At 31.2% G+C, this 26,861-nt stretch overlaps 6 protein-coding genes across 10 annotated transcripts; 3 read left to right on the forward strand and 3 right to left on the reverse strand.

Annotated features, from left to right (window-relative positions):
- The first annotated feature begins 341 nt into the window (after positions 1 to 341).
- On the forward strand, positions 342 to 6,723 carry LOC105422812 (aminopeptidase N-like). The gene is made up of 12 exons (XM_089078576.1): positions 342 to 610; positions 793 to 1,286; positions 1,661 to 2,107; positions 2,293 to 2,476; positions 2,912 to 3,065; positions 3,349 to 3,430; positions 3,710 to 4,080; positions 4,443 to 4,717; positions 5,109 to 5,299; positions 5,515 to 5,814; positions 5,929 to 5,998; positions 6,337 to 6,723. Exons 2-12 carry the CDS (start codon positions 814 to 816, stop codon positions 6,478 to 6,480), a joined length of 2,691 nt encoding a protein of 896 aa, XP_088934702.1. The 5' UTR covers positions 342 to 610; positions 793 to 813; the 3' UTR covers positions 6,481 to 6,723.
- A 219-nt stretch (positions 6,724 to 6,942) lies between these two features.
- LOC105422810 (uncharacterized) lies at positions 6,943 to 11,697 on the reverse strand. Of its 2 annotated transcripts, none has more exons than XM_011632325.2 (2): positions 11,376 to 11,697; positions 6,943 to 8,610 (listed from the first exon to the last, which is right to left on the reverse strand). In XM_011632325.2, exon 2 carries the CDS (start codon positions 8,607 to 8,609, stop codon positions 7,389 to 7,391), a length of 1,221 nt encoding a protein of 406 aa, XP_011630627.2. In that variant the 5' UTR covers position 8,610; positions 11,376 to 11,697; the 3' UTR covers positions 6,943 to 7,388. The 2 variants fall into 2 exon arrangements, with proteins under 2 accessions (XP_011630627.2, XP_011630628.2); XM_011632326.3 differs by lacking the exon at positions 11,376 to 11,697 and adding an exon at positions 8,674 to 8,809.
- A 1,022-nt stretch (positions 11,698 to 12,719) lies between these two features.
- LOC105422808 (uncharacterized) lies at positions 12,720 to 14,844 on the forward strand. Its single transcript, XM_011632323.3, has 4 exons — positions 12,720 to 13,260; positions 13,365 to 13,682; positions 13,770 to 13,991; positions 14,056 to 14,844. Exons 1-4 carry the CDS (start codon positions 13,072 to 13,074, stop codon positions 14,503 to 14,505), a joined length of 1,179 nt encoding a protein of 392 aa, XP_011630625.2. The 5' UTR covers positions 12,720 to 13,071; the 3' UTR covers positions 14,506 to 14,844.
- On the reverse strand, positions 14,595 to 17,434 carry LOC105422809 (uncharacterized). Of its 4 annotated transcripts, XM_089078611.1 has the most exons (8): positions 17,196 to 17,434; positions 16,475 to 16,834; positions 16,201 to 16,387; positions 15,916 to 16,071; positions 15,590 to 15,784; positions 15,241 to 15,498; positions 14,958 to 15,041; positions 14,595 to 14,811 (listed from the first exon to the last, which is right to left on the reverse strand). In XM_089078611.1, exons 1-7 carry the CDS (start codon positions 17,329 to 17,331, stop codon positions 14,975 to 14,977), a joined length of 1,359 nt encoding a protein of 452 aa, XP_088934737.1. In that variant the 5' UTR covers positions 17,332 to 17,434; the 3' UTR covers positions 14,595 to 14,811; positions 14,958 to 14,974. The 4 variants fall into 4 exon arrangements, with proteins under 4 accessions (XP_088934737.1, XP_088934733.1, XP_088934758.1 ...); XM_089078607.1 differs by lacking the exon at positions 14,595 to 14,811 and having other exon boundaries at positions 14,879 to 15,041; XM_089078632.1 differs by lacking the exon at positions 14,595 to 14,811 and having other exon boundaries at positions 14,879 to 15,041; positions 17,278 to 17,433.
- A 248-nt stretch (positions 17,435 to 17,682) lies between these two features.
- Positions 17,683 to 21,693, forward strand: LOC105422807 (uncharacterized). Its single transcript, XM_011632322.2, has 10 exons — positions 17,683 to 18,172; positions 18,269 to 18,490; positions 18,577 to 19,070; positions 19,154 to 19,328; positions 19,485 to 19,820; positions 19,895 to 20,097; positions 20,178 to 20,424; positions 20,507 to 20,746; positions 20,833 to 21,084; positions 21,189 to 21,693. The coding sequence occupies exons 1-10, from the start codon at positions 18,071 to 18,073 to the stop codon at positions 21,414 to 21,416; spliced, it is 2,499 nt and encodes an 832-aa protein (XP_011630624.2). The 5' UTR covers positions 17,683 to 18,070; the 3' UTR covers positions 21,417 to 21,693.
- MFS10 (major facilitator superfamily transporter 10) lies at positions 21,623 to 26,714 on the reverse strand. The gene is made up of 7 exons (XM_025217256.2): positions 26,396 to 26,714; positions 25,489 to 25,712; positions 24,722 to 24,958; positions 24,574 to 24,661; positions 24,283 to 24,503; positions 23,666 to 24,196; positions 21,623 to 23,580 (listed from the first exon to the last, which is right to left on the reverse strand). The coding sequence occupies exons 1-7, from the start codon at positions 26,463 to 26,465 to the stop codon at positions 23,458 to 23,460; spliced, it is 1,494 nt and encodes a 497-aa protein (XP_025073041.1). The 5' UTR covers positions 26,466 to 26,714; the 3' UTR covers positions 21,623 to 23,457.
- Positions 26,715 to 26,861: the final 147 nt, after the last annotated feature.

The following is a 26,861-nucleotide window of genomic DNA, read 5'->3' on the forward strand; positions in this document are numbered from 1 at the left end:
TAAACATAAGGAAACATTTGGTGTACTGGCGACGATGGAGAGTCATAACACTGCCAAGAGTAAATGTTTGGTTTTTCTCAAATCAAGTCTCGTACTCGTAGAACTGCCATCGTGGCGACACATTGTTTATAACTCCCACCACCTACCCAATGCGTTAGACTTGAGGCCGCTATACCCGCTCGGGAAGACTCAGGCCCTCAACCTCATCATTTTAAAATTCTTTCCTTACCAATAAGATTTGTTTTTTTTTTAGAGTCGGGGGCAAGATAGGCTAATTCCCCTCCATATCCTCAACAACCGCTAATATCTCATTCGTCGAAAAACTGAAAGAATCTTTTATATTATAAAACTAAAGGCCCACCCCCGCGACAACTCCGATATATTCACGAAGGGACACTGCCCTTCGTCGTCTTCTTGTTTTGATCGCGATCGCGAATAGACGTTTTCCTTTTTTTTCTCCGCGAACTGAAATAAGCTGAGTTACCATTTTTTTCGGTTCATTATTTCGATTTAACAACTACGATGATTATTTATTCTTAAGTTCTCAAAGAATTTTTAAATTTAATCCAAGATATTAATTGGGTTATATATAATTTCAATTACATAAAAGGTATGTAAGTATTAAATATACAAAACATTCATACTGTTCTTTAAATAATTCTCACATGTGTGTTCTTAATAAAACTGTTGAAATTAACTTAATCCATTTTTCTACTTTTATATAAAAAATTAGATTTGTGTATTCTAATTTTGAACTAGAATATATTAATATTTTTTTTACACAAAATATAGATACTTAAAGAAGAAATTAAAATGAAATTTCTAAGACTACTTTTAAGTGTCGGTCTAATATTGGTCACAATAGCTAATGCTGCTTATGATTCAAAAAGAGACTCAAATAAAAAAATTGATTATCGTTTACCCAATAACATAATACCAATACATTATGATATCAAACTGACAACGTACATCGAAGAAGATAATTTTACTTTTTGTGGTGAAACCAGTGTCAATATCAGAATTTGTTCTGCAACAATAGATATAAGTTTGCATATGCATGATTTAGAAATAAATGAAAAGGCGACGACATTGATAAAAAATGACATAATCTATAAACCAATTGAACATATTTATAACAACAAAACGGACATTTTAACGTTGAAATTTAATGAAGAATTATCGCTTGATCTTTACAAATTGAACATGAAGTTTGCTGGTAATATATCTGACACTGAGAATAGTGGTTTTATTATAAAATCATATACAGACAAAGGAGAAAATAAAATGTAAGTAAATATAACAACATATTTGCAACGTACATATAAATTATTCTTTTTTATTGTTTTTTTATCGTTTTTCTCTTCAATCAAAGACTTTAAAAACTACATAAAAAATAAAATTAAATAAAACACTAAATAAAAAACATAAAATCATATAATTATATTTTAATATATTAATATAATTAAAATAATAATACAATATAGCGTTACAGTTTTAAAATAAAAAGCAGTACAACTGTATTCAGCGTTTCTATTTTTATTTCTTAAAATAACATTTTTTATATATAAAAGAGGAGATAATAATTTAATATTTTTTTTAATTTTTCATTCTGTACAATATTAATGATAAATTTATCTAAACCATTTTGTTAATAAATTAGGTTGGCTTTTACGCAGTTGGAACCAATCGGAGCCAGACGAATATTTCCATCTTGGGACGAGCCTGCATTGAAAGCTACTTTTAACATCTCTGTAAAGCATCATCAGAAATATAAGGCTTTGTCAAATATGCCGATACGTGCTCAGAACGTGGACGAAGATGGGATGATGTGGACACATTTCAACACCACCCCAATAATGTCCACTTATCTCGTGGCGATCGTGTTGTCTGATTATGTTCGTGTTTCCAATGCGGATGGAACCGTCAATATGTGGGGTAAATCGTCTATGATATCGCAAATAGAATTCGCGCATAGCGTTGCCGAAAAAGTCGAGCAGTTCTTGATTCGATATACCAATATTTCAAGACAAGTTCCGAAAATGGATCACGTAACGATACCTTCTTTTCTAAACAAAGGCATGGAAAATTGGGGACTTATTATTTACAGGTAATATATACAATTAAAAAAGATGAAAGTCTAATTAATGTTAATTTTAGTTAATTTTACAATTAAAAAGTATTTATATTTTATAGATATTCACGATATAGTATCCATACATCTTTATGTTTACATGTGACAAAATCATTTTGCCTAATCATATTTTATACATCACGTTATGTTTTTTCTTTTAGTGAAGAGATCCTTATGTATAATAATAACACAGATCCTACATTTCGGAGGACAGGTATAGCGTCATTAGTAGCGCATGAACTTGTACATCAATGGTTTGGCAATTTGGTCACCCCATCTTGGTGGTCCGATTTATGGTTAAATGAAGGATTTGCAGTGTTTTTAGAGAGATACCTTCTCGATAAGGTACTTAACATATTATTATTAAGGCAATATTTCTCATACAGTTTCTTATACAATTAAGAAAACAGTTGTGTACTTTCTATAGAGTGTCCCAAGATTTTCAATAAACATTTCATAGGCTGAACATATTATATTGAATAGAAAAACCGTATAGCAGTTTACGATTTTGCAATAAAAAATTAATAAATTATTATTGATAAAAATGAATAACTCTGTGTATACTGTTCTCTTAATTGAGTAAGCTCTGTCACTCGGCCCATGTGTCAATAATTATTAGATACTCTGTACACACACACACACACACACACACACACACACACACACACACACACACACACACACACACGAAGTAATCTTTTTGAATTTATAATCCTAATTGCGCAAATTTATCGTCTATGGATCCATTATTCAATTGCAATAAAAAAATGTTATTTCTAGATTTTTGATTGGCGAAAAATGGAATTTTTTGTGCTCCAAAAATTGCATCTTTGTTTTGGAATAGATACTGGTTCCATAATGGATTCTGTTACTATGGAAGCTTATAGATTTCTTCAATATGAATCGCTCCTTACACATGAAGTTTATATAAAAGGTAAAAATATATATAAATAAATATAAATATATATATATATATATATATATATTTATATATATTAATTAAATATATATATATATATTAATGTATATAAATAAATATAAATATATAAATATATATATATTTAAATTATCAATTTTTTAAGCAAAAAATAAAAAAATGACTATATAAAAGAGGTTGATGAAAAATAAAATCATTCAATTTTATTTTATCTATATAATTTATTTAAGGAGATTTATTTGTGAAATTAATTTGTATTTTACAATTTATTTTATCATAGCACCTGTTATATTGCGTATGTTGCAACATGTAATTACTGATGATGTGTTTCGAAATGGTATCATTATATATTTGGCCACGCAGTAAGTGTGTAATCACAATATTAAATATCATAGCTGTAATTATTTATGTAATCGGTATTGTTATTTAATTATAGTACTTATTGTATCATAGATCTTATATTTATTGTATTATTGTTTAATTAAATCAGTTTTAAATGATATTAGATTTTAGGTTTTTACATGTAAAAATTATATTGTACATTAATTTTCATTGATATAATTAAATTGGTAAATTTACATTTATATTTTTCTATGTAGAATTATGGCGTCGTTAAGAATAATATTATTTTTCAAATATAGTAAATTTGGTTCGGTGACATCTGACAATCTGTGGATCGCTTTACAAGATGCCCTAGATAAATCGGAAGTTCCGCATGACAATTACAAAATAAAAGAAGTGATGGATACATGGATAAAGCAAAAATCTTATCCTTTGCTGAATGTGACAAGAAATTACACAACTGGTGAAGTGATAATATCGCAAAGACCCAATCATAACTTAACTGATATCGATATTAATATTAAATGGTGGGTACCTGTGACTTTTGCTACGCAAACAAATCCGAATTTTTCCAATACTTTGCCTAGGTATTGGCTGAGGCCACAAGACCAAAATATAAGTTTTCAAATTGATACAAATGATTGGATTATTGTTAATATACAACAAACCGGTAAGTACCTTTTAATAAGTTAATTATATCTCTATATATATATTATATATAGTATATATTATTATTTATTTTACATCACTCTCAATAAGCATCCAAAAATCTGTAAAAAACTTTATCGTAACTTTTTCAAATTAATTTCATTATAAATTAATATAAATTAATCCTTATCATACATATCTTTTATATTGTTCTATAATAGTATTAGTTTTATAATATTATATATATATATATATATATATATATATATATTATATTATATTTAGAAATATCGATAATTGAAAATATATTATATAAATATGTTATATATTGGTATAAATTTAATTAAAATTATATAATGATGAATATAATAAATAATACTTTAGGATATTATCGTGTCAATTATGATTACACAAATTGGCAAAGGATTGTACGTTATTTAAATTCGGAGGAATATACGAAAATTCATGTTCTCAATCGTGCTCAAATTATTAACGATGCATTTACCTTTTGGATGGCAAATGAACTCAATGCGTCCGTATTTTTCAATATTACAAATTATTTGTCACGTGAAACAGATTACGTGGCATGGTATCCAATGTTTCAAATTTTAACACAATTATTACAATACTTTATTATACCAGAAAGTGAAGCTTTTAAGGTACGCAATAATAAATATTATAAAAGTAAGAAACATTATTACATGTATTGTATTTATATTATACAATAAAATTATAGATTATATCTACGTAAATGTTTACAATCGACTCTTCGTTTATTTTCTTACATTATATTTTTCATTTTGTTATTTAATTGTTACATAATGTTTCTTTCTTTATAAATTTTGTCATAGCATCAGATCCTTCTTCCTCCCCACCTTTCCTTCTTACTCTGATTACTCTGATTTTTAGTGAAAGTTAGATTCTCCGATCATTTTCATGATGTAAATCATGTATTAATAGTACAATAACGTTTGTATATGAATTGTATCTCTTTATAAATATCAAATCGATATACATTTATATTAATTTATATTAATTTATAATTTCTAGTTGCACATAGCAGGTATTCTGAATGAGCTTCTTCAAAATACAGGATATGAAGAAAATTTTGACGATGACGACATCACAAAAATGAAAAGGGTTGAAGCTACGAAATGGGCATGTCTCCTTGATAATCCGGAAACCAAGAAGATGATCAACCTTAAATTGAAAAAACGTCTCGACGATCCTGATAATCACAAGTAAATATTTTAATATATCGAATTTAATATTCTCGAATTTCGTTAACGGTTTGTCGCTAACGGTTTGTTTAAATGTACCAAGATGTATGTACTTTCAGTTTCTGAATTAATATTGTTTTAACAAAATATAAAAACAGAAAACTGAACTGGATGGAAATTCGGCTGCATGTATCAAATATTTGTATGTACTATTTCTAAATAGATATATATTTTAGACTTCCATTATGGTGGCAAACATGGACATATTGTTGTGGAATGATGAGAGCTGATCAAACTACTTGGAATAAACTCTTTGAATTATATCAACAAACTCACGACCGCAAACTTTTAACAATTTTGTCTTGTTCTCAAGATCCTGATATTATAATCAATTATTTAAATATAATAGCATTGAACACTTCATTATTACACGGTTCAACGCATTTTTATGTCTTTAATACTATTCTTGATAAACAAGCACGCAACAATCTAATTCTTGACTACGTATTAGAAAATTTGGAAATAGTGAAACCCAAGTAATATAATGCATTCTTTTATTAAATAAAAGAATTTTATGTATTTTATAAATCTTTTATTTATAAAAGTTTATTATATGCATTAATCATAAATTTATTGTTTTATTTTTATAGATTAATTGGTATGACTTCAATATTAAGGATTATTATTAGTCATATATTTTCTCAGGAATCATTTGACAAGGTAAATTTTTTAATGATTGATTTATACTAAATGATTTAATAAATACCCAAAGTTAAACAGCACAAAATTGACTATAAGTCAGCAGAAGAAGTCTAAAGTTGACTTTAATTAGACTAAATGTCAACTTATAGTCGATCAATAATCGACAAATGTCCCAATTATAATCGGTTACAAGTCAGCCATATCAGTCGACATTTTTTACATGGTTATGGCGACTAGGCTAACTTTTATAGAAAATCGACGTTTAGTTGGCTAAACATTTGGCTAGTCATTTGTGCTGTGTGGGTTAATTTTAATATATATTTTAGAGATAAATATTTTAAATTAATATGTTTCAGATAAATAGATTCATAGCAACAAAGCTCGAATCAGATTCTTCAAATACAATACAAGCAGTGATAGAAAAGCGACAAGCTAATCTCGAGCGTTCCGCAAAAATTGTTAGAAGATTGTTTCCAGTCGGAGAAAATCAAACTCGTTAGCCAAATGATCCAATCAAATCTGATACATTTGCCTATGTTATAAATATTTTTAAAATATTGCTTTCATTTATTGTTGCCAACTTGAATACAACTTTTCATATATTTTATAGTTATTTCTAGAATGTTTAAATATTTTTATAATATTTAATATTTTATTAATAGTCTGAAAACTATTAATATATATTCTTAAATTTCTATGATATATTAATTTTGTAATTGACAAATAAATTACATGACATTTAATTTTATGTTCTTTAATGTCCTTCGTAATATATTTTTTAGATATAAAATTATATTTACATATATGTATATAATATCAAGTTTCGTTTTTGTACTTTTCCTTCGAAAAATTGTATTATATTATTATTCAATATTTTATACAATTCTGTAAATTAAAAACTAGTAAAAACATTATTATTACATATATTTATTTCATTATCAAAATAATATTTTGCAACAAAATTATTTTTCTATTAAATAAAACGCAACTTCTTTATTGCTATAATGAATAATATGTTTATATTAACATATATAAATTACGATTTTACAAAAAATATATATGTAATATATATGCAAACTTTATAAAAATATTACTGACAATATAATTATTAATATTTAAATTAATAATTTACCATTTTTATCATGATACCATGCGATGTGCATAATGTATTAATAATATTTGTAATTTTCTTTCTGTAGATGCATAGGATATCTCTCGTAAAAATTACAACATTAAAATAAATGTAAGTGCAACAATATTTATAAAACAAATTTTTGATACTTAACATGTTTATGAATTTATATTACATTAATTGGCATATTTGACTCATTGAAAGACCTGTTGCATACGTTTTTATAATTATTAATTGTTTTAGATTATATTTTGCGTTCAAAATTATTTCACACAATTATAAAACATGTTTTAAGCAGCCAAGATCTTTCAAATGCAGCAACATATCAGCAAGTATTTTAGATAGTTCGTCTCCACCAGCGTACTTATATTTTTTTGCACTTTCCAGCCTGCCCAGGTTTATTATATCTTGTACTAATACCGTCATGTTGGCATGTCCCAATATCATAAATAAGAAGGAAGACGCGATAACAAAACCGAAGAGAGCACCTCTCCTGAAATCGTCCAACAAAGCGTCGTACGAGTATTTCTCGATATTCTGAAGTCCAGCCTTTAGCAAATACTCCCTCAGCGCGTCATGATAGGCTCGCATGATCTCGAAGAAATATTTTCTTCTCATATCGTTCGAGCAACAGAGGCACAAAAACGTGGAGAGATCAACAACGGGCGTCGAGTACCTGATAAGAGCAAAATCGATTAGCATTGGCTGATATTGTCCGTTGTCTTTCGTCTTGAAGAGAATGTTGCCCAAGATAAAATCACCGTGGCAGAGCGTGGCCAAGGGTTCTACCGGTTGCACTACCTTCATCATCACTTTGTCGAACGCTTCCGAGAGAAAGGTCTCCATTTTATCGCAGAAAGTGGGATCGTGGCCACGTTTACGAAGATATTCTATCGCGCGTATCGATTGAATATTCGGCAAAGTTTCGTAAACGTTCTCCGAATACTTTGCGAATCTGACCTCTTTACATTGTGCCACAATGTCGAAAAACTTTTCCCGTTGCAGCTCCTTCATAACGTAGCCTTTACCGTGAAATCGTCCCAACTCGCGCATCGCCGCCAATACATATTCCATAGGGGAGTCGTACATATACGGGCAAGAATAATATCCTCGTTGGTTGACGTTTTCCAGAGCGATTATCGAATCGTTGGGCGGCCGTTCATCGAAGTAGAGGCACCTCGCGTATTTCTTCGCGTCGATTTCATCCGGTTGGACGTACTTCTGATAGAACAAGATCTCATTGTGAAATTGATCGTCGATGTGAGCTATCTGACTAAAGCCTTTCATGGGTTTCTTCAGTATCACGTGTAATTCTTCGTTTTTTCCGTTTGTTTTGTTCTCAAATTGCAAACGTACGTAACACAAACTAGACATGATCAAATTGTCATTAAATTCGGTTAATTCATACTGAGCCTTGTGGACGTTCGGTCCAAGTTTCTCGATGATTTTCATCATCGTTTCGTCGATCCATTTTGGAAGGTCTTTATTGTGTGGCATTCTGTAATATACGATTCGTGATATAAGTAATGAAATTACGAAGCTTACCGATCGGGTTTATTACCTAGAGAAATCGAATGGTACTAATGTATCATATAAAGTTTCAGTGAAAAAATTAGGAATTAATTTTCTTTTGAACAGATAAAAAGTACAAATTAACGCGAAAGAATAAAAGACTGGACTGGAACTGGACTGGACTAGGAAACAGGAACAAACTTACTTATATCACTTATATAACACAATATGTAAATGCAAGTAAAAAAAAATAACGTCTTATCAGTTCATGTGTATGTGTGTGTGTGTGTATGTAACTATAATGATAATAGTAATTTATTCGGAAATACTACACGTAAAACTGTTTATACATATTTATACATATATTTATACATATTTATACATATTTATACATATTTATACATATTTATACATATATTCAAAATTTCACTTGTAACGCAATTCAAAAAACTATCAAAATTGTTGGAAAACAATTCGTTTAAAATCAAATTAAAGATATTATTAACATTTAGATAGAAAAATTTAAGCATATTTACACATACTATCGCGCATACAGAAATAAGAATTTTATTTTCAATAAGTAACTCATTTACTTACAACTTAAATTAATTTGGAATTTTATTAAGGAGAATATAGAGCAAAAAAGGATACATTTTACATAAGACTAGACTTTCTCATATCAAAAACATCAATTAAAACAATCAAATAGCTTATTAAAAATTGCTTCGCACTACTTTTGGGTGTTTAATCCAACATACACCTAAAGATCAATCCAGCATGGTTGTAACAATATTAGTTTGTTATTTTATTGATTTGGAATCAATCACGTTACCATTTATTTGTAATTTAATACAAATTTATAGACACTCATTATGTAACAATAACAATTAACTTCTCAACACAATGATCTTGAAATATGTTTATTGACATTAAAGAAACCTTTCACTTTGCTAAAGACATATGCTTAGCAATTGTGAATGTGATACGTATTATTCTTTGTGCTCATATGCTCAATGCTGATTAATGCTCATCTGTATAAATTAATAGCTCTTTAATTATAATAAAATCGTAAAATGATAAGACTTTTACTTATATACTTAATATAACTATATTTGCTAACGAGAAATAAGATATGGTTATTATCGAACATCCTGTATAATTTCCTTGCAATTAAAACAAGATGTTAAAATTATTTCTATACTTACTTAAATTATTTCTATACGAACTGGCATGATTAAAGATAATGTACTGAATAATAAAATTATATGAATATGCATAAAGTTTATCTTATCAAGTCGTATCAATTCATTAAAAAACATTGCCAATAATACTTGAATAATTATTTTTTTTCTTTAGGTTTCTTATATATATATATATATATATATATATATATATATATATATATAAGAAACCTAAAGAAAAAAAATAATTATTCAAGTATTATTGGCAATGTTTTTTAATGAATTGATACGACTTGATAAGATAAACTTTATGCATATTCATATAATTTTATTATTCAGTACATTATCTTTAATCATGCCAGTTCGTATAGAAATAATTTAAGTAAGTATAGAAATAATTTTAACATCTTGTTTTAATTGCAAGGAAATTATACAGGATGTTCGATAATAACCATATCTTATTTCTCGTTAGCAAATATAGTTATATTAAGTATATAAGTAAAAGTCTTATCATTTTACGATTTTATTATAATTAAAGAGCTATTAATTTATACAGATACAGATATATATATATATATATATATATATATATATATATATAGGGTTCAATTATAATTATTTAAAACGAGTCATCTATATTTATCAGCAATTAATAATTTTATATCATAAAAAAAAACAAAAACAAGAAAGAAAGAGAGAAAACACATAATAAAAAAAAATGGTTTAAAAAAATAAAAGATTGTAAGAAACATATGTAAATAATAATAATAATAATAATAATGAAAAGATCTTGTTAAACAATGTAAAATAAAAATTGTGAGATAATAAAAATAAAAGAAATATATTGATGGAAAGCAATGTAGAATGGATAAAAAATAAAAGAATTACGAAAAAAAAAAAATAAAACTTAAAATAAAGTAGAAAAGATATTTTATGTGACTATTTTATGCATCTATTTTTTACATTTATTCTCTATGCTATCTTATTGAAGTGTTAAAGATTTGTGAGTTGCGTTTAAAAATACTTCATGAATAAGATGTTGTAATATACGCAATATAACTAGACTCTCTCTCTCTCTCTCTCTCTCTCTCTCTCTCTCTCTCTCTCTCTCTCTCTCACACACACACACACACACACACACCATCCACCCACCCACCCACACACACACCCACCCACCCACCCACCCACACCCACACACACACACACACACACACACACACACACACACACACACACACACACACACACACACACACACACACACACACACACACACACACACACACACACACACACACACACACACCGTGTAACGTTATCACTTTTTTTTTTTATGAAACTGAATCATTTCTCTTTTGAATTATTAGAAAATTATTTGAACTTATTTTATATTTTATACACATTATTTTTCCTATGAAAATTTCGATTCTTATACAAAGTAAAAAAAATTGTCACTATAAATACATGAAATATTATATTATATTACTATAAATACATGAAATAGTATATATCAATCATAAATTAAATTCAAAAGATTTAAATTTTAATAATTTTAATAATAATAACGTACTTGAGTAATTCACATTATGCTCTCAACATCGGCAACACCCATATCACGCCGAAACTACGAGTTCTCGTCCGATCTGAAATAAGCGGTGCTGGGCACGATTAGTAGTTGGGTGGATAACCGCGTGTGTTGTCAGCATTTTTTTACATTTTTATTTATTGTTATAAAGAAAAAAAAAAGACAGCATTGAATTTTAAACATTAAACGTGTTGATTAATTAGAGTTAACAATTTTTTGGAATATTTATCGATACATAAAGAAAATGAATATTTTAAAGTCGATTAAAAGATGTTCACAATTAATTACCTTTTAGTTCAGAAAAAATCTGCAATTAAAAGTATTTTAATCAAATAATGAAAAAATATTTAGTCAAAAAATACTCATATTAGAGCAATACAATTCATTGCTTATTGTCATTGTCAATAATTTTATTTTTCATTAAATTTAAAATTACACACAACGCGTTTCTATTTTAAATATTAAATTAGATATAATTCTGATGTAAAATTATCCGAAAAGATTTTTGTTTTTAAAATATTTTTTTATTTTTATTATTACGTATACTAAGCAATTTTCTGATTAAGTCATTCTTTTTAAAAATTTGTAAATATAGATTAATTGATAATTTCTGGTAATGGAAGAAATGATCTAAAGCTAAAAGTATAAATATTTTCTTCCAAAATTTTTATAATGGTGACAAGTATTTAACTGTAAATATAACACTGACAATATATGAGATATTCTTACTAACATCCAAAAGAGTATTACTATGATGCTCAGGCTGAACTATTACCATTAAAAAAGATTAACACTAATTTATTAAATCATTGACATGATATCTCATGTGCTTAAACATGTTAGATTTATTTTATATAGATTTAATTCCAATTAGATTTATTTTATTATTGTATATGATAATAATTTTTCTAAATATTATTTAATCATATAAATAAATTTATAAATAATGCAATATTTTGTTGTAAAAATAATTTAATCATTTACCATATTTGAATTATGTATAATTGTGTTATAAGAAACGTGTGTGTGATAGCACATACTCATATTTATACATCTATATATATATATATATATATATATATATATATATATATATGCATGTTATTACATATGTGCATGCAATATGCAGAAGTAGCTCGATATCAAACAATTGACTCTTACTGTTGATAAATAAAAATAAATTATAAAAATTCTGAATATATCAAAATGTCGAAGTCTCTGTTCCGCGATGTCGATTCTTTTTTTTTCGCTATGCTTATTTCATGAGCTGTCGAATTTTTATATCGACAATCGATAATGTCTATATTCCTAATTATCTTTGGATCTATCGAGGATTTATTTGACAATCACTCCTATCTCAAATCCCTCTTTGTTATTTTGCACGCAATTGATATTTTTCGCCACGGCGAGCGTTTATGATTTGATCTGTCAAGTGGAGGTGTACTTTCGCCATTTCAGCTGTCATGAGATATTTTACGGATCTCAAGTTACGTAGACATTGTCCATCCAATTAAATTGCAATTACGAACGAGATGTGTCAGTGGCGTACGATTAAACGAGATGTATTGCGATGGATGTAAATTAAGGTTATGCCTCAAGTATCGGCGAGTAGAGTGACGGGTCGTCGCTGCAGGTTGTCGCGCGTTATTCCCTGGCGATTATTCCCCGCCAATACGAATCAATGGCTCGAGCCTCGGTGTCGGCACAATGCGATCTGGTCGCGTCGTACATGGACGGGGTACATGTCAAGATCGCGGAAGCGTATAAACCACCGAGGAAAATCGGCCTACCCGCGGCGTACAACAACCGATTGCCGGATGTATCGAAGCTGATGTACGACTTCAGTTTGGAGAAATCGGTGCTTGAGAAGGTAAAATATAAAAAAATGCATATTTTGTACATATAGGCTTTTGACTTCTCCAGCAGCTTTAAGACGAGTCCGTCTTTGATCTAATTATTGTGAATTATAAATAGATAAGCGAGTGGCGCAAGGCTAGGCAGGCCTACAGCAAGGCACGTCAGGCTCGATTGAAAGAGAAAAAGAAAAAGATCGAGGAAACTCCTCCATCCCCACCACCGCTGGATTGTGTGAAGCAGTTACCCATCAATGTGCCACCAGCTCCGGAACCAACAATACTTATGCCACAGCCTCTATCACCTCCAGCAAATGACCTTCAGGATCATACAAAGATCAATGGAGGCCTAGACTTTGCTGACTTTGATAATGATACAAGTAGCCCCTTTGATAACATGGAATTAAAAACCATCAATGACATGGAGGAGTTAGCGCAGGTTAACGAAAGAATTTGTTTCTATATTTTAAATGAACGTTGCCACTTGGATGATCGAGTTTGTCTTACGTATGTCATTTGAACACAGGTCTTACAACCTAGATCGCAATGGGTACCTGCAGGAAAATTGGAAAATATTATAAATGAATTAACAATCGATGATACAACCGAGATTTGTAAGGAGGAAGAGGCTAATATGGAGAATCAGATGGATGACGAAGCCGATACAGACATGCATATCGAAAATCACCGTAGCGTTTCAACAATAATGCAAGAACTTCAAAAGGAATTAGAACGGCCTGCTATAAAGGTAATAAATCTTTATCTTTTTGTGATGTAGTATAGTTAACTTGATCAATTTCTTCTTGCAACAGGATTGGAAACCATGGCCCGACTTGGAGAATCCAGATAGTGATGTGCATGCAGCATCGAGGCATGATGATTCAACATCAAATCACGCGAAGCCCTCGACAGACCTATTATCGAGCATGACAGAGGATGACCGAAAATTAGTAATGCATTTAAGTGACATGGGATTTCCTAAATGCAGAGCGGCACGCGCAGTATTGGAGTTGGGTCGAGTGCATGAAAAGAAAATCGTGGAGTACCTACTGGCCGTCCAATCTTTAGAAGAGGTTGGTATTCCAAATGACTATGCCGAGACGGCGCTGACGCTCGCGCAGTACGATCAATCCAAGGCAAGAATCTACTATGAGAACTTATGTACGTTAAAAGATCTAGGATTTCCCGAGGATAAAGCTTCTGCGGCATTAGAAAAGTGTAATTTTGATCGTGATAAGGCGTTAGATCTTCTGATAGCTTGAGCAGACGATCGAATCGGCGTTCACGAAATGTGAGAGGCTGCATAATACTTCTTTTTGCGACTTGATTACATACTTAAACTGATAGAATCTTTATAAAGCAGAGAATTCAGATTTTTATGTATTGCGTGGAAGTACATAGAGTCACAATCATAACATATATTTTAATAAAAAGAAAAGATGAATGTATCTGTGAAACTAGTCTTGAATAATGATACCTCAAGAAACTACATTAAACTGTGTAATATTGTAATAATTTAACTCCATAATCTGGGCATTATTGAACATCATTGATATTGGTAATCAATGCTGCAAAATAAATTATAATTACATACAACACAACATTAGAGATTTAATTTATGTACTATTGTCAAGATTTCATTTAAACGCGCAAGAATTCTTTATTCTTTTAACATTTTATATACAGAAATAGAAGTGGGGGATTATTTAGATACCTAACGAAGAGAATTCTTTAATTAATAGAGTGCCAATTAAGCTCAGTAGTCATCTTCGAATATGTAGTAAACGCAGTGGCACAACTGCAAAATTAAAGAACGCTCACAAATTATGCTCAGGTACTTCTCTCTCTCTCTCTCTCTCTCTCTCTCTCTCTCTCTCTCTCTCTCTCTCTCTCTCTCTCTCTCTCTCTCTCTCTCTCTCTCTCTCTCTCTCTCTCTCTGTCTCTCTCTCTCTCTCTCTCTCTCTCTCTCTCTCTCTCTCATGATTATTGTATGTTACCTTCTACTACAGCATAAAGCAATCGTTATCATGGACTCCACGTGGCGGCTGATATCAATAATAACCCACGCCTCAGTGAATATTGGTTGCTGGCACCGAGAATTTATGCAAATACTAATAGGTCCGTTCATTAATAAATTATGTAGAGTACAACTCGTAAACAATGTAAAGTCCGATGTATTCCTCTCAACAAGCGGTTTATAGAATATTGTTACGTCTGCGCGGCGATGAGTGAAAATGTTGAGCGTATGCTTGTACCTAAAATGTGCTTGCATTAAATTGCAAACTATTTGTATACTAGCAAAAAGAGACGATGATAAGATTCCTGTTTATAAGGTTCCTCAATTACCTTTCGATATAAATTTTTCTCAACGCTAATTCCCACAGGGAGCAAATCACATTCTCGTGAACTTTGTGAATCTTTAGTAGCTGTCGTGGTAATTCGATTATGATGTCGCCATCTGTTTTATACAATCCCTTCATTTTTATGTGCAATTTTATATTTGTGTTGAACATGTCCGAATCATAATGCGTCTTAAAACATCTGTGATTGTATATACATATAAATTGTAAATTTACTTTATATACATATTTCAAAAGTAAAATGACAGTTGTTCAGGATTTATTTTTCATTCATGCATATTTATTCCTAGTTAACGTCTCTAACGAGCTTACCTGAATGCCAAACAGTTTCTATTAGGAACAACTGTTGTCTTTAGTTGTGAAAGTAATTGAAATAGAAGTGGATAAGACACGTAATTCAAATATTCATTCGCATCGAATCGAATACAAGGAGCCGATAAGAATCCGTTCAGTGGTAAATATCTCAACCTATAGAAATATTTGTTGGAGATACAGAACTCAAAAACATAGCTCGATCAATCTGTTTAAACTCTTTAAAAATTTGATTTAACAAATAGAATATTCATTTTTGTTTAAAATATTAATGCAAATAATGACCTGTTTGAACATACAGAGATCATGGTAAGTCTAGGAGCCACAGTTAATCTATTAGGTAATTCTTTTAGTTGATTCTTGTCTACATATAGTTCTCTCAATCTTGGAAGAGAACCAATCCATTCTGGCAGTGCAACGATCAAATTGCCCGAGACAGATAATACTTCCAGACTATTCAGTTGGCTCAACTCTGTTTTTCATTTTGTTTACATGAGTAAATAAATGCTTTTCTTTTTCTTTGTAATGGAACATAGTCTGGTGATCCTTCTTAACTTACCAATCGGTAATCTTTCTATGAAATTATTATCCAAGAATAATGATCTCAGATTATACAAATTGCCGATACACGCTGGTACCTGCTTCAACCTGTTAGCACTCAAATCTAGCACTGTTAACATACGCATCTCACCGAGTTCAACAGGCAGCTGCTCAATTCGATTACCATACATGTACAAGTTGGTCACATTCAATAGCTCCTTGATCCAGGGCGGTAGAGTAGTAAGCTTGTTCCATTTGAGATATATCTCCTTGATGTGACTGCCATGCAGCCTTATTACCTGTGGGAACTCTGCAAAGCCCCGGCAATTCCAATGCAATATGACTTTGGTCCTGACCTCGTTTGCCATTTCTATGGGATCTGGGTCCATGTTCGAAACGCAAGATTAATTAAGGTGACTCCGGGGAAGTGCCCAGAGCCACATGAATTACAATCAACATCGAGATCGACAGGAATCAGCCCGCGGTGCTCGAGATCAACAATGACAGTAGCCGCAGGCCCAAAATAACCCGGCCTGCTTGCCACATCTATATTAATAAACTTTCGCGATGGTCAGGCAAACGAGTTTCACGGGGACGCATCTCGTTATCCCGCGCGAGTGCCGCGCTGGAGAAGGGGCTAGTTAACATTCTGACATTCGTGACGAATTAACGATTGGACTTATAGATTTGTTAATCGCAAATAACTGTGGAATATAACAATGTTGATTATTTTAATTCACCTGACGCTAGAGAAGAAACGAGATGGTCTTCATTGCGATATGGGAGCATATATATTTCATCACGATATGGGAGCATATATACTTTTCTATGTTCCTCCTGTTTCAAAAAATCCAAATACATCTTATCTGCTTTCATCCTTTGTTTTCTTCAGTTCTTTTTTTCCCTCGCTTTTCGTGTTCCATCCTATAAGTACTTGTCAATCTCCTGCGCATGTCGCACGCATAACTGATACGAGGTCTGTTCTTTTTAGCTGAACTTTATTAATTAACTTTATTAATTTTTTTAACTTTAACTTTTTTTTATTAGCTGATTAGCTGATACGTGACGTCAATCGTTAGCGTTTTTTTATCATATCAAATGTTCAGTTCAAATCTCCCTTCAATACTTTTAATTTTAATAAATTTACTCACTCGATTTCTATTGGTCGATGCTTAGAAATTTTCCAGTGGACTGCCAATCAGAAAATTTTATTTAAAATCAGCCAATCAACAAGGATGTGTGCTATAGGATCTCTTGAAACAAAGTCAAGTGTTATCCACCCAATTGGCTCAAGTGACAATGAAAGATGCGATTGGTCGATTTGAATCAAATCGGTTTTTAAAAATGGATGTCACTTTCAAGTTTTACAATACACATGTCATTCGCTGCTTTTTGTTTATATCCAAGAACGCTCGTGTTGTCAAAAACAAAATACGATATTCGTCAAGTTAATAATTCCTGATCAGTTAAATATTTGGTTAAATATCCCCGTCGAGTTTTTATGTGGCTGTATAATCTTTGTTTGGAGCATATGCAGCAATAGTATCCGAAAGAAAAATTATTGTCACCTCATTCCGGCGAGGCAACTTTCTGCGGAATATTTCGCAGCGGAAAAATGGAAAGGTATCAGCAGATGAGAGCATTTATATCAGCAGCCTTGGATTATTCCAAACATCCTAGCGAAAGTGCAACTTCTGTCATACAAAGAAGCCTCGGGGTAAGTACAAGAACGCGTTTACACGTTTAGTATACTGAAGTTGATTATACTTTAAAGAGCAATTGCGCAATATGTTTATATAAATTTGTCTCTAAGGTAATAAGCGCGTCAATGGATCTGGGTATATTTGATCCTGGTACCAGCGTAGCTGCAGAATTCTACATAAGCCTGTACGAATTTATGAACTCTGTAGGGTCACGATCTACCTTGATCTGGAGCGCTGTAGACGTTCTGCAAAATGTATGTCGGAATGTACCCGCTAGACAATCGCTTATACATACATATAAATTTGCGCCAATATTAGCAAGATTATTAGAGGTATAGAATTTATTGTTAGATAGTAAAGATATTCTTATATAGTCAAATTAACATAATTGCATTCTTATTCCTTATATCATCTCTAGGCGAATCTGACGACTGAAAAGAGAATACGAGTATTAAAATTACTACAGGAGTTAACATATGGAATTAAAATATCATGGCAAGAAGCTCACCTTCCATATTTGATTTCCACGTTAACTCAGTGGGTGGTACAATCAAAAGAGGAAGAAATTATTGCACTTTCTTTAGGTGTCCTGGTAAATCTGTGTTATAAAAATCTTCCAGCGGTATATACATTAATGCGAACTGTCAATACTAAAGCATTTATCAGGACATTGTTGAAGCTCCAAGATCATGTTAATACTAGCGTGCAATGTTGCAAATTGTTAATTATATTAGAACCGACTAATACAAACATTTCGGAGAAATATATCATGGACTTTGCGTCGCTTACATTTATCAATCTCAGAACAGCAATGAAACAGAAAGATGTTTTATTATTGAGACATATTGTTGACTTTTTTAATGATGTTGGACAAAATGAGCATTCACGAAACGTATTGCTCACATATTCAAAGTAAGTCAATCAAATTAGATTTTTGCATAAGACAATATGAATGTTTCAAAAATAATAAATTCTATGTTTTCGATGTTGACTAGTTATGGCAAAGATGTAGAAAATATATTAGCCATTTTGGAAGAAAACACAGATCCGGAATGTGTCGCCCTTATGATGGAATTCTTACTATCATTGGTGAAGCTGAAAATAAATGCCTTGACACCTCTGTATCCTGCATGCATAAAATCAGCGATGACGTGGGTTCCTGTGGAACAAGTATGTAATCTCTATTAAAAATCTTCATTAAATTACTGATTAATTTTGTATCAGTTTCTTCCATTACTGTGTTCATTAACATACTGTTTAAAAAAAGGAATATAAAAAAGACGAATACGAAATTAATCAGTAATTAAAATTTTTATTGAAAAACAGGTATGTTCAAAAGCTTTAGCCCTCATACGAACCGTGATAATCGATTCTCGACGCACTAAAACCTCTATCGAAGTTCTAACGGAAGTAGATCCATCTGTCCTTATGCTTATAACAAATCCAGAGAACGAAGTTAACGAGCAAAATAGAAATCAGAACGTAGAAGCGGAAATGAAGCAAGCCGAACTGATGCAATTGTTTCAAGAAATGATCAAGACTCCTTCATTGAAGAAGAAGATCATGCAGTCGTTCAACGAACATGCGATGCGCAGACTATTCAGCCACTTGCTGAATAATGAATTTTCCGCTGCTGGAGATTGGACCGGAAATTTTATTCAAGTTAATATAAAATTTAGTACAAGACATACGACATGCATCAATGTTGTATTAAATAACAATTTCCGAATTTACAGAATGCTACCAATCTTTACATTCATGCCTTAGCCTTGACAGCAGATTTGGCGGCGAATCATTCCAACTGGTTGACACTGTATTCCGAATTACTTAGTAGAAAACAAGTGCAAATGATAATCGCCCTTGCATTATTCACTGGTGATAGCGAAGTGAAGCAGAAAATTTTGCAGTTGACATCATCAATTGGATTTCCACAAGACTGGTAAGCGCTTCACACACGGCAAAATATTTATCTTGATTTACCATATAACAGTTGTACATATGGAATTTCTGTTTGACAAGTGTTTCTGCAGTGGCACTTTGCATGAAAGAATTAGAACCATTGATATTAGTTCAGAACACTAACAGCAACGTATTGGAAATATCAAATAAAGCATCCCTTTATGCTGGAAATGAATTGGCGCCATTATTTTCTATTGCTCAAAAAGAGCGCCTCGATACATTTTTAGCCAAGCTGGAGTCAGCTTTGGAATTGAATCAGATTAATGATATTCCAACGTCTGCAGTAATGGAATTATACGAATATAAGGTACAAAAATTGTGTAAATAAGATATATTTTTTCTATATATAATTTGAAACATGATAATGATTTATATCAATTCTTTTAAAGTTAGCAGCAATGAGACATTTCGAAAGGGCGATGCAATCAAGTTTAGAAGCGGCAAATAATCATGCTACTAGTCTTCAACATAGATTAGCGCAAGTAGTAGCTGAGTCTAGTAGATTACATCAATTGTTATTTGACACTCAACAGTGTTTGGAAGGAATAAAAGCTGAAAAGTCTGTATTACTAGGAAAATTTAATGAGATGGAAGATCAATCTAAGAAAGTGCTTCTTATGAAAAAACAAGTAAGTGCTTATTACAAATATATAAAATACACAGCTCTAGCCAATATTTCTAAAATAATAAGTATTGCATTTTTTATTATCTTTAGGAAATTGAATCTTTGAAAAAAATTGTGATAGAAAAATCAACAAATTTAGAAGATTTGAATGTAAAATTAGTGCAACGTACAGAAGAATTAGAAGCTAGCAATAATAAAATTGATATATTAAGCAAAAAGATCAAGGAATTAGATAATGAACGTTTAATCGCTGACGCAAAAGCCACAGACATGGGTAATAAAAATCATGAATTAAGTAAACTTTTACAAAAGCTGAAAGATTCTCTCAGCAAAAAAGAACAGGTACAGTAACTTTTTGCATATTTAGTTAAAAAAAAGCACACACAAATTCTATTATTCTTATATATTCTTATATATTCATATCTATTATTTTTTATATATTTTAGATTTTAGAGAAAAAGAATACAGAGATAGAAGCGAATCAGAATGACATATCTGCGCTCAAACAAGAAATTCAACAAATGACGCATATGCTACAAACATATGAGCAAACTATATCGGAAAAAGATAGGAATATTCAAAGAATGAAAGGGGAATTGAAAGAGCTGAGTCGCATGCGTGATATGATTTTCGAGCTTACTGCTAAAAACAAAGATGATACAAATTCAAGTTAGCAACTCTTTCATTTTAGGATTATTAATAAATACAGAAAATGTAATAATTTATCGATATAATTTCTATCCTCCTAATCTAACATTCTTCATGGGCGTATCAATTTTTTTATATTTAATTATAAATTTTATCCACATAAAATAACAAATGGATATGTTATAGTATTTTAATCTAGGAAATTTTAACTATGAAAATAACACAATGTATATTTTAATATAAAAACATTTATTGAAGGAATGAATGATAGAAACATGAATAAAAAAATTTATGTATAAATAATCGATTATTATTATTGTACGCTTGTTCATTACTTATTCAATACGACCATAACATTTGGATAAAATTTTGGTTTAATTATTCGCACATAGAAACTGCTTATATATCTTTTTCATCAATTAAAACGCGATTATACATAATTTTGCATACTTACACAAATTTTCATTTCGTTAAACATATTAAGTTGATCAAAGATGTATAGTATATGCATGCGATACTTCACGTGATTATTTTTCTGTGCTAAATACAATTGTTATCAACTTCTATTTATTTCATATTGAAATGCTTAAAACAGAATTTCTATTAATAATTATTTATATATATATCCTTTTTTTGATGACTTTGTTTGCTTATCACCATATATTATTTTCATATATCTTAATCTCTATCAGGAATATATATATATATATATATTAATAATATGTTAATACTGGTACAATTTCACTTATATAGAAGCAATTTTATCCTACTATTCTCTTTGGAATTATAAATAAATAATACCATTTTTAAACCCATAAAACAATATTAAAATATTTAGAAATAATATCTTTTTAAATTATAAAACATGTATATATTGTTTTTAATAACATAGTTAATAATTTTAATTATTTTCTTCTAATTCTTTTTCTTCTTTTCTATCATCCATATATAGGATGATTCTTATGCATCAAATATAATAATAAAAAAGAGGTACATAAATGTTTCAAAATATTTTTGGTCTATTGATATACTATTGTATATAATTATATATATATATATATATATATATATATATATATATAAAATTAAATGCTTAAAATTAAATTACATTTCATGCCTATAAACAGAGTAACTGGTACATAAAAAGCGATTTTACATGAAAAATAAAAAAAAAGTAGATTAGAATATTTTCATATGAGATTTTATGATGATATATCTATATATATATATATATATATATATATATATATATATATATATATTAGTATTAAAATTAAGATTAGACAATATATATACTTTTGCGTGATTTCTAACTTTTTTCATATTTTTTATATTAAACTGTCGAATTATCTATTAAAATAACTAATAAATACAGTTACATTAAAATACACGTAAAAATACAATTCTGTCAAAGAAATAGAAATGATCTAAATATTTTCTACATAATTTTTCAATATAATTTAAATTATCGTTTTATTAAGATCATACTTACTTTTTTATTTTCTAAGTTATTTTTTCGAAAACAAAATCCTGTATGACGATATTTTATTCTACGCTTTCGATTATTTTATCATGTATAATCACTCTTTTTCTCTTTGTACCACCGAAGACACCCTGTATGTCAATATTATCATTTTTACTTATTTAATTTTTTTACGGAATTGCAGACCTTTTTTCATGTATGTATCCAAACAATATATAACTGAATCAGTAAAATAACGAAGTAAAACGGAGATAAAAAATATGTTAATCAATCCCGATTTTCTGACGCAGAAACCAGTTGATGACGCCTATCTTCTTTATATGTCTATCACGTGTTAGTGCAAGCTGATAATACCAAAAATTTGATCCATTTGTCATTGTATGTATCGCTCAACGATAAATACAATTAAGCTAGAACTTTAGAAAAGTAATCAAATAAATTATTTTACAAAATAATAATCAATAATAGATCTATATTAAATTATATAAAACTGGTCAGCCGAATTAAAATGTACTATGTGCAACATGATTAAAAAGTATATTATTTTCCACGTTTAATACCGTACTTCTAATGCGACATTGTCATCAACTGCCACCTTTGCTCCATGGCTGTTCAGTAGCGGACGCAAACATTAAATAGAAGCAATTAGTAGTCATGTTTATTCCCGCTGCCATCCAGAAAACTGTGTGCCAGCGCGCGAGAGTTTCCTGTAATACAAAAGAAAAAATAATGTACATTCATCTGTATTCTAATACTTAAAACAAAAACAAAAAATGCGATAAATATACTAACATGTCCCTCTACTATGCTGCCGATAACATATGGCGCCAAGAAACCGCATGCGTTCGCCGCAGCATTTGTCAATCCGTAAAGAGTACCCGCGTAACGTGGTGCCAATGCGATGTGATTCATCTGATTCCCGGCATACACCGCGCCTTGTAGAGAGCCCAATCCGGCGAGCATCAGCATGACTGTCATGCGATCGCAACCAGCCCAGATGGCACCGACGAAACTGAGACTCGGTCCTAACGAGGCTACCGTGTTCCATAGTTTGAACGAAGCCAGAGGTGAAATCAGACGACGAGCGAGAAGTGCATCGGCAAAACTCGAAATACCTAAACCCACTAGCCAAGCACTTAAGTACGGTAATGCCGAGAGAAATGCATTCTGTTGTACATTCAGATGCAAAATTTTATCCATATACGTCGGCAGCTCGGTCAGGAGAGTGTAAAAGGCCCAGGACTGACCGCACTGCGTAATGGTGATGGCCCACATAGGTAGAGAAGTGAAAACAGACAGCCATGGTACACCCAGATCATCATTCTATTGTTTAAATTGCTTGATCATTATACCAAGCAAGATGACAACTTCACAAAGAATAAGATGTATATTAAACATAATATACCGACCTCGTCTTTTTTCTCGACGCTAGCTTCGATATATGCCTTTTCACAAGGATCAATTCTCGCATGTTGTGAAGGAGTATCATAAATGAATATCAACCAGAATATATACCACACGAGACCAAGACTTCCGAATAAATAAAACGCGAGGGGCCAACCACCCCATAATTCTAAGGAACATAGCCAGCCGCTCACTGGTAACGAGACGACAGTTCCGAAATTTGCACCTAAAAAAATTTTGCAAGTATTTTTGAGCACTTTTTATTTATCAACTAATAAAAAATTGTGACAAATTACCTGCGTAGACTATAGCAGCAAATTTACTCCTCTCTAAGGGAGGTACCCAATGTGCCAGCATACTGTGCATCGCAGGAAACGTTACCCCCTATATATCATGAAGAAATATTAGTAATTTACATTTAAATATTACAAATAGAATATTTACCTCGGTAAATCCTTCTGCGACTCGTACAACCAAAAATGGTACTAAACCCCAATATGCGGCAAAGGGACTTATAACAGTTAGAACAGCGGTTAAAAACACTCCCAGGCCGTAAATTAATTTGCCGCCCATTTTCTCAGCCATTCTACCACCCGGAACATTTGTAGTTACATAGCCAAGAAAGAATGCACCTAATATAACACCTTGAGTCTTTTCGTCCCAGGCAAATTCTCCCGCGCTCTGAAATAATATTGGAACCAATTTCCAGATATAAAACAACAATACAAAATATTACATCAATTTGTCTGCGAGAAAAGATCTAATTTTTCTTAACAGAAACTTTACGTCATATTTAAAAATATTGCAAATTAAAACAAAACTTAGCAATATTTCTTTCATTCAAATATTAATCGATAGAAAATTATTTTTCTAGATGATGTAACAATGATATTAATATTTAAAAAAAGTAGATTAATAAATAGAAAAATGATAATAAATATCTCATTATTTAATTTGTATATCTCAGCTTTTAAATATTTAGATCCTATAATGAAATGATACATACTTATCATATATAACATAAAGAAGTGCGTAAATAGTACAGTGTATGTGTATGTGTGTATGAATAGTTACATATAGTTTTATCTCAATGACGTATTTGTGATAAATTGGGATGAGTAACATCACATGATAACGAATATCTAAATAATATTTTAACGTAATACATTAAGATTTAGATAACTACTTTTAAAGCAAAAAATAAGATTTACCGGTACAAAAGTCCCGTTTATCGGTTTAATTTTAGGACAAACGTCGCTAGTATCATTATCCTCAGTATGCGGTATTGCTGTCTGATTAACCATAGAGACAATGGCTACTGATAAATTGACCCTCATAGCATACACAAGGGCAAAACCAAGAAAGCCCAGGAAACCAAGAGTGTGACGCGCTTTTATGCATGATCTAGTATCTGCTGGAATCTGCGATGTGTTAACTGAAAGAAAGTTGTACTGTCAATATATATTATCAATGAAAATACATTAGAAACTTAAACAAATTAGTTATAAACAACTTGAGAGAAAATGGCAAATTTTTAATTGCATCATTTAGCTTAAACTAAGAAAATTAATATCTAAAACATATCAGCTGATGCTGATATATTTGCTTTAAATTATGTATTAATCAAAAACAAATTTTAACAACACAAACGCGTTAAACAATTACATCACTAGCATTTTTAGAATATATAATTTAGTATTTAAAATTAAATAATTAAAAGATTATTTAAATTAAATAATTAAGAACAATATTTGATATTTTCTCCATTCTTTCAAAACAGTATCAGTGTAGAAATAACAGTATGTCAATAAGAACAACGGGCGTAATTCAATCTAAAATAAATCTGACGTGTTCCGCGAAGGGAGGCGGAAGACTGAAAGAGGTTGCAAGCCGAGTATGATCTCCGTTATCGGCGCTATAAAGATCATGAGCAATCGTGAGATCATTTTCACTTCCGCGTATCTCCGCGATAAGTGTGTCGCGTCGTTATCACGTTGCTGACGTTATCGTCCCTTTGTTTTCAAACAATGCAACGCGACGCCGTCGGTTCGCGCGGACGAAGAAAGAACACGTAATGACACGCTGACAGGTGACACGCTGGACGACAGGATGAATTACCTCGTTCGAGAGAGTCGTTGACGCAGAGCGGCTGATCGTCCCTGGAGACGCTCGGGTCCAGGACTTCCATGACGCTTGTCACCGTTCCAGGTGCCGTCGTCGTCGATCGTTCCGTTCCACAGCGATCTTGCGCTTTCACGATGACTCACTCCGCCGTACCGAGCATAAGGGTATTACGCTTCTGTTCCACTCCCTCCGACGCGTCCGTGCGGTAACAGGTCGTTACGGTCCGAGATCAGACCTGTCACTCACCCCACGTCCGCGGCGGAGCACGGTTATGATGTATGTATACATGCGAAATGGTGGGTGAGAACCTTGAAGAGTCTGACATGCGCGCAGCGACGCGAAAGTAGCAGACAGCATGGCCACAACGCCACAGCTGTCATTCGGCGTGAACCATGAGATATTATAGATACGAAAAACACCGAGCTCTCTTCCCTCAAGGCTCTCTTCTCTCTGTCATTGA

Source organism: Pogonomyrmex barbatus, unplaced genomic scaffold (assembly GCF_055798465.1).
Source record: "Pogonomyrmex barbatus isolate J1 unplaced genomic scaffold, ASM5579846v1 scaffold1, whole genome shotgun sequence".
Lineage (NCBI taxonomy): Eukaryota > Metazoa > Arthropoda > Insecta > Hymenoptera > Formicidae > Pogonomyrmex > Pogonomyrmex barbatus.

Bases quoted from the DNA above. Each gene is read 5' to 3' on its own strand.
- LOC105422812 (XM_089078576.1), top strand. From the start codon at position 814: ATGAAATTTCTAAGACTACTTTTAAGTGTCGGTCTAATATTGGTCACA. The intron at 3,066-3,348 runs GTAAAAATATAT...ATTTTATCATAG, and splicing joins ACATGAAGTTTATATAAAAG to CACCTGTTATATTGCGTATG. The intron at 5,815-5,928 runs GTAATATAATGC...TTATTTTTATAG, and splicing joins TTGGAAATAGTGAAACCCAA to ATTAATTGGTATGACTTCAA.
- LOC105422810 (XM_011632325.2), bottom strand. From the start codon at position 8,609: ATGCCACACAATAAAGACCTTCCAAAATGGATCGACGAAACGATGATG.
- LOC105422808 (XM_011632323.3), top strand. From the start codon at position 13,072: ATGGCTCGAGCCTCGGTGTCGGCACAATGCGATCTGGTCGCGTCGTAC. The intron at 13,261-13,364 runs GTAAAATATAAA...AATTATAAATAG, and splicing joins AGAAATCGGTGCTTGAGAAG to ATAAGCGAGTGGCGCAAGGC. The intron at 13,683-13,769 runs GTTAACGAAAGA...ATTTGAACACAG, and splicing joins ACATGGAGGAGTTAGCGCAG to GTCTTACAACCTAGATCGCA.
- LOC105422809 (XM_089078611.1), bottom strand. From the start codon at position 17,331: ATGAAAGCAGATAAGATGTATTTGGATTTTTTGAAACAGGAGGAACAT. The intron at 16,835-17,195 runs GTGAATTAAAAT...ACATGGACCCAG, and splicing joins CGTTTCTTCTCTAGCGTCAG to ATCCCATAGAAATGGCAAAC. The intron at 16,388-16,474 runs GTAAGTTAAGAA...AATGAAAAACAG, and splicing joins CATAGAAAGATTACCGATTG to AGTTGAGCCAACTGAATAGT.
- LOC105422807 (XM_011632322.2), top strand. From the start codon at position 18,071: ATGGAAAGGTATCAGCAGATGAGAGCATTTATATCAGCAGCCTTGGAT. The intron at 18,173-18,268 runs GTAAGTACAAGA...TTTGTCTCTAAG, and splicing joins TCATACAAAGAAGCCTCGGG to GTAATAAGCGCGTCAATGGA. The intron at 20,747-20,832 runs GTAAGTGCTTAT...TATTATCTTTAG, and splicing joins TGCTTCTTATGAAAAAACAA to GAAATTGAATCTTTGAAAAA.
- MFS10 (XM_025217256.2), bottom strand. From the start codon at position 26,465: ATGGAAGTCCTGGACCCGAGCGTCTCCAGGGACGATCAGCCGCTCTGC. The intron at 25,713-26,395 runs GTAATTCATCCT...ACTTTCTTTCAG, and splicing joins CAACGACTCTCTCGAACGAG to TTAACACATCGCAGATTCCA. The intron at 24,504-24,573 runs GTAATTTGTCAC...AAATTTTTTTAG, and splicing joins TGCTGCTATAGTCTACGCAG to GTGCAAATTTCGGAACTGTC.